The 6,208-nt window shown below is 44.0% G+C and overlaps 1 protein-coding gene across 1 annotated transcript; it reads right to left on the reverse strand.

Moving 5' to 3' along the window:
- Positions 1-257: 257 nt before the first annotated feature.
- ZFP36L1 (ZFP36 ring finger protein like 1) lies at positions 258-5,493 on the reverse strand. Its single transcript, XM_044436618.1, has 2 exons — positions 5,259-5,493; positions 258-2,883 (listed from the first exon to the last, which is right to left on the reverse strand). Exons 1-2 carry the CDS (start codon positions 5,313-5,315, stop codon positions 1,930-1,932), a joined length of 1,011 nt encoding a protein of 336 aa, XP_044292553.1. The 5' UTR covers positions 5,316-5,493; the 3' UTR covers positions 258-1,929.
- Positions 5,494-6,208: the final 715 nt, after the last annotated feature.

The raw sequence follows: 6,208 nt of genomic DNA on the forward strand, positions 1-6,208 counted from the left end.
AGAGGGTGCTATAGGATTGCACCATAAAGGACTTATTCTTTCAAAATAGCCCAGAGGGGAAATGAAAGCTAAGGAGAAGTTCAGGAATTGTTAACTCAGCTTAACTGCATATCAATCTTAAGGCAAGTCAGCATACAGTACTAAAGACAAGTGTGCAAGTTGACGTATATACTGGTGCAAACGTTTTTGGCACGACAGATTTTTGTTCTGAACAGTTCTTTCGTTTTTTTGCAAGTAAAACCAGTTTCACTGTCAAATTCTTGAAAAAACACTTGGGATTTATTGATTTAAACTGCAAACAGTTGTTACAAAAGATTCTTTTAAATAAACTCACACAAAGGGAAAAAAAGAAAAATGCAATGTAGTGAACAGTAAATGGGAAAGATTACATTCAATGTGTTCTTTGTGCCAGTAATGTTTACCTTAAAAGAGGAAACACTCCATTCTTGGAATACAGAAATGCAAAGACAAATGGCATTTGGAATGTCTTTAAGATAGGCACTTGAAAGCAAAGGGTAGATTTTTTTCCTTTAAATACTTACAAAAAGGAAGCAAACAGCCTTCCTTTTTATTGTCTCACAACACAGCTTGTGCGTATACATTCTAGAGGCCCGCAGTGAAATCCTCACCCTACTGAAGTCAGTGACAAAGCTCCCAGTGACATCAGCATGGTCAGAATTCCATTCCATCTAGGAGAGGCCTTGTTGGGGCAAAGAGAGGCAAAGAAGCATATTAAACTCAATTTGCAGTCTGACACAAAAAGGGGAACGATCTAAAATAAATAATCCAAACACAGCTGTTGCATTTTTTTAAATTAATTTTTCATTTTTTTAAAATAAAATAACCAAAAAGTGTAAAGTTACAAAAATGTCATTGTAGTATAATATATTAAACTGTGGGGGAGGGGGAAAGAAAAAGACTTCACAATCTTAAGATTAATATGGAAGATCATAATTTAAACATAAAAGAATATATTCTATGAACTCATCATCCAGATAAATATGAACAAAATTAACAAAAAGCATAGGTTTCAGCAATAAATACGTTTTGATAAGTTAAATAAGCTTTATATTGTTGTGCAGTGACAAGCAAAATTTGCTCTCCAATTTCTGAAAAGTTATACAAAATTAAAAACCCAGGAAAAAAAATAAAAAAGCTTGGCGTGAGTGCTCTACGGATGGGTCTATTGTACTCTAGAGCAAAACCATTAAAGCTATATCTACTGGAACTTGGTTTACACAGAACTTGCATGTGTGGAATGAACACCGTTAAACACCCCCTCCCCATTTTTTTTGAAGATGTCACATATACACATGGGGAACTTGTAGCACCAAAAGCAAGTCTTTCATTGTCCATCTGGCTTCCCTCTCCAGTCCCCAAGTCCCATGCATGTTTTTGTTACTGTCCATTCTCAGCTGTTCTTCTGGCTAACCTGAGTAGATTCAGGCAAGATTAGTCTTGAAAAAGTGAAAAGGATTTGATGTTAACAGATGTCCACATGCCATAATGTCTACAAAACACTAGCCAAAAGAAGGGAAGGGTGTGGGGGCAGAGAAAGAAGAAGGGTTCTGCATCATGGCCAGTGATGGGAGCTGTTGGTTCCGGATATTTCCTGCACATCTGGAAATGCAGAGCTCTATGGAGGCTGCTGGTGCCCTCTGCAGCTGGGGAGGTAATATAGTCACAGTGAACATGTTAAAGGCACTACATTTGTAAACGATTATCACTTCGTTGTAATTTGGCACTTAGGGTTTCAGCTAGTGAGTGGATTCTCAGCAGGTGGACTCTCTTTTTGTTAACATCTAACCTAGAGATGTTAAGGAGACTTGGGAGAGGGTTGGGGTGAAGGAGGGGGTGGAGAGAGAAAGAGAGGTTACAAGCTTAACTTTGTCAAAGAAAGGCAGGAAGAGGCCAAGAGGCAACACCAGGTTACTCATCAGAGATGGAGAGTCTGCTGAAGATGGGAAGACGCCTTGAGGTGTCCAGGATGGGCGAATCTGAGCCGCTGTGGCTGCTGCTAGAGCTACTCAGATAGCCTTCATGGTCAGAGAGGGAGTCCTGAGGACTTGGGGGCGAGTCAAACATGTTGGGGGACTCAGACATGGGTCTCAGGAGGAAAGTGGTGGGTGAACCCCCACTAGAAACCTGTACACCCATGCTGGGAGCAAAGAGATTAGTCAGCTCCTGGCTGGAGAAGGTGAAGGGATTGCTGGCACAGTCAGTCAGAGTAGGAGAGCTCAGGAGGTCATCAGCACTCATGATGGGTGGAGGGGTTATTGAAGTGGGGCTGTCCAGCAGCCCATTGGCAGCAACAGCACTTGGGAAACCAGCAAAGCTGAAGCTGTGTTGGAGGCGGGGTCTTTCAGCCATAGCCGGCTCCCGCCCACCTGCAACGGCCCGCCGTTCCTCAGCATTGTGGATGAAGTGACAGCGAGGCCCGTAAGGGCAGAAGCCAATGGTATGGAAAGTGCGGCAGAGCTCCGTCTTGTACTTGGGATGGCGGGTCAGGCTCCGCAGCTCATGGATGCCATGGGCAAACTGGCACTTGTCTCCGTATTTGCAGGCCCCATTCTCCTCGAAAGGACGACACAGCTCTGTCTTGTAGCGACTTGAGTTGACTTGGCCACCGGGCTGCTTTTGCGGAAGTAGTCGTTCACCACCTTCAGAGAAGGAGCGGTCCCGAAAACGATTCTCCCTGGGCCCCAAGGTTGAGGCTGGCTCCCCCTTGAGGCTGCTAAGGAGCTGGGCTTGGTGGAACTTCGAATTCGGCAAGGTGACAGAATGCCTCCTGGGGAAACCCCCGCCAGCAGGAGTTCCCACTGCCTTTCTGTCCAAGAGACACCCTCCCATAGCTGAGGTGTTATAATTCAGCATCTTGTTACTCTGCAAGAAGGAAGCAAGAACACAGTCAGTAAACCAAGGTTCTCAAGATCCTTCTGGCAAAACGTTGAGATACAGCCTAAACCTGGCCGCTGCAGTGCCCTCTTTCTACATCTGCAAAACAAGCTCCTCTGAAATCATAGGATCATAGAACAGGAGAGCTGGAAGGGGCCATGAAGGCCATTGGGTCCAACTCCCTGCAGTTGCAGGACACCAATTTACTCTATCCCACTAGATCAAGTTCTGCTCAGCTCCTAGGCTACACAAGGCAAAGAAAGGACACAACCAAACAAGATCTTATGGCTATCACGGAACAGCCATGTATCAAAATGCCTCCAAGCAGCACACAAACACAGCTATTAGAACAACCTTTGCCTCAGGTTCACTTGTTCCAGCCACATCAATGAAACACATGTTGTTTTTCTGCTGCAGGGAAAGGCCTAGCAGTCTTCCTAACAACTCCTAAAGCAGCCTTAAGGGCCACATCCCCAAAGCATTCAATTTTCATTGTTTTAAACTCCCACTGTAATTTATGCCCAAAGGCCTAATTTTAATTTCTTCCAAATATCTCAGCAAATTATTCAATCCATGCTCCACTACCCCTCCATGTTTGAAAGAATCTGCGGGGGGGGGAGCTATTACTTTATAAATCTGTTACAGAAAACAGATCACTTCCTAAAGCCCAAAAAGATGTCTCGGGGGAAAGTGTAAGACTCAAATTGAAAGGCGGTATAAGACTTTAGGAAACATACTAGCTCCTAATCTAAATTAATCCCATCCCTCTTGCTCCACCTCCTGCACAGGAATTGCATTTCATCTGATCCATGGCACATTTCACCCATAACCACAAGAGGATTCCTTTACAATTAGCCTTTTGGCTGTAAAGGAGTGTCTCCAACCTCAACTTTATGCAGTATAAAAGAATGAGAGAAACAGAAGGCAGCAGAAGAGAGAAAAACATACTCCAGAAAGCTTTTTCAAAATGTACTAGATAGAGAACGCCCAGTTTAACTCAGTTTGGAGAGTTACTAGAAGTTCCCGAGAAGGTAGAAACAACTGTGCAAGTTAAGAATTAATCCTGTTTTCAGTGGGGCGTTGTTCTCAAGGAAGAAGTCTAGTTACTAACTTTTCCACCAACTCTAGTTACCGGCTCTAACCAAGCGACAACGCTCTATAGTCTAAGTAATAAATATGGGGGAAATGCATACAGGCAAGAGCTATGGCTAAACCAAGATAAGCTCTCGAGAAAGAGAAAAACGAAGCCACATGAGTGGGATGCAAGATAAGGAAAGTAAACTGCAGAAGAAATAAACTGTAAGAGCTGCAAAACCAGAGACGGGAGGGGGCGGGGTGAGTACCAACAAAATTTACTTTGCAGAACCCTCAAACCGAGCACACGATTTCCCTCCTCAACCACGAAGAAACCCAAAAATATGAAGCAGCTACAGAGCAGGCTCGCAAGAAATCGTGACAACAGCCATCTTTCCTCACCCCAAGCGGGCAATTAGATGTATCAAGCAAGTCATCGCAAGCCACAACCTTTCCAACACACACTTTTAAGAGTTCCATTGAATGCCAAAGTTTGATTCCGCTGTGCGACACGCACACATTCAGTTTTGCATTCCACAACACTGCAGTAGGAGGGGGCTGGGAGCGAGACAACACGCCTTAGCTCAAAGGACAAATCTACGACGAAGGGCGACTTCCAGAAGAAAGGGAGCTGTAATCCTTAGCACACGTTTTGATCCATGCAAACTTTTCCACGGCTTCTCTCTCACACACCCCCGCTCCTCCCGCACAGCTTCACGCACTGGAAAGCTTTCAGACTTTGAGAAAGATGCAGCCGCTTCATGCTGGTTACAAAAAGAAAGAAATGCTGCATTCCAGAACGGTTGCCATGCAGTCCCAACAAATCACTAAAAACATCTAGAAACTTTATCTTGAGAAGTTATTCGAGTTTCAAGGACTTGAAAGAAGGTAAAACAAAGAAAGCCAAACAAAATTATAAACAACGGCAGCACAGAAAACTAGACTGAGGAAAGATCAAAATGTCAAAACTTAAGAATAGTACATTAGTATTTTATTAAAACTTTTGGCGCAGCAGCACTTTTTAACCGCTTCTTAGACAAGTCTTCCTAAGTCAGGTTTTATAACTATACCAATCCGAAGCAAATCTTGCGTTTAAAACACACACACACACACACACACACACACCCTTCAACCCCGCCACCAGTTTCCTAACTGATGAATATGGAAAATAACAGGGCTGGGGTGTCTGTCAAACTCAAGAGTGAGAGATTAATTGCTTTTCGTTTCTTCACACGGTCGAAAAAGTTTTTGTTTTATCGTTTTAGAAGAGAGTACAGGAGGCAACTTACTTTGCATAAAACTTCACTCAGCTCGAAGATGGTTGGAGACACGAGGGCTGTAGACATCTTCAACTAGCAAAGAGAGGGATGAAAGTATGGAATGATTCTAACAGAAAAATAAAAAGAATCACAGTGTTGCAAGGCACAGCCTCCAGCTTCCAACAAATAGATTTCTTTTGCCCCCTCCAGCTCCAACAATTCTCCTTTCTCCTTCCAAAGAAAAAGTTTGCGTAAAGCTCGATTTATAAAGTTTCCCCGTGGGAGGAGCTCCAACTTCATTTAAATGAGCGAAGAGGAGGAGGAGGAGCAAAAGAGCTACCCTGACGTGAAAACTTGAGTCACCCATGTGGTCGAATGTACAAAAACTTTCAAGGAGGACGAAAAAGGGGCAGTGCTTTAAAGGCAGCCTCTAAACGGCGCTTGTTGTTTTTAGGCGGGGGGGGGGGCTTTTAGAGAGTGAGACAGTGTTTGTGCAAGTTACCTCTAATTAGAAAGCGAGGGAGGGGAAGGAGCCCGGGAGACTTTTTTTTGTCAGGACTTGAATGCAACATGTGATGCTATTCACTTCGCTCACTCTCCCTCCCCTCCATCCGCCCTTTGCTTTAAGGCGGGATCAACTGTTTTCCTCGCAAAAAACTTTCAAGACTGCCTTTGAAATAGATTTTTGGGCATCTTGATTACTTCACTTTCTTCGTTCCTCCATGTTGACGGGAAAGACAAAAGGAGAAACTGGACTTATATTTTATAACATCGAGAGGGCGCACAAAGGCGGGGGAGGAATGATCACGTGCGCAGTTAAGGCTCAAAACCTCACGTCCTCTTACTTGGGAGTAAACCCAACTGAACTCAGCAAGACTTCTTGGTATACACCGCAAGAATAGGAATGGGCTGCGCGCTGGCAGTGACCGCAGGCACGATTACTTCGAAGTTCAGTTATGTTAAGATCAAATGGCTGCCTT

The sequence above is a fragment of the Varanus komodoensis genome, unplaced genomic scaffold, assembly GCF_004798865.1.
Source record: "Varanus komodoensis strain SLA01 unplaced genomic scaffold, ASM479886v1 scaffold3, whole genome shotgun sequence".
NCBI classification, from domain to species: domain Eukaryota; kingdom Metazoa; phylum Chordata; class Lepidosauria; order Squamata; family Varanidae; genus Varanus; species Varanus komodoensis.

Excerpts from the sequence above, each read along its gene's own strand:
- ZFP36L1 (XM_044436618.1), bottom strand. The coding sequence starts at position 5,315 with ATGTCTACAGCCCTCGTGTCTCCAACCATCTTCGAGCTGAGTGAAGTT. Across the intron at positions 2,884-5,258 it reads TGAGTGAAGTTTTATGCAAA|AGTAACAAGATGCTGAATTA; the intron begins GTAAGTTGCCTC and ends TCCTTCTTGCAG.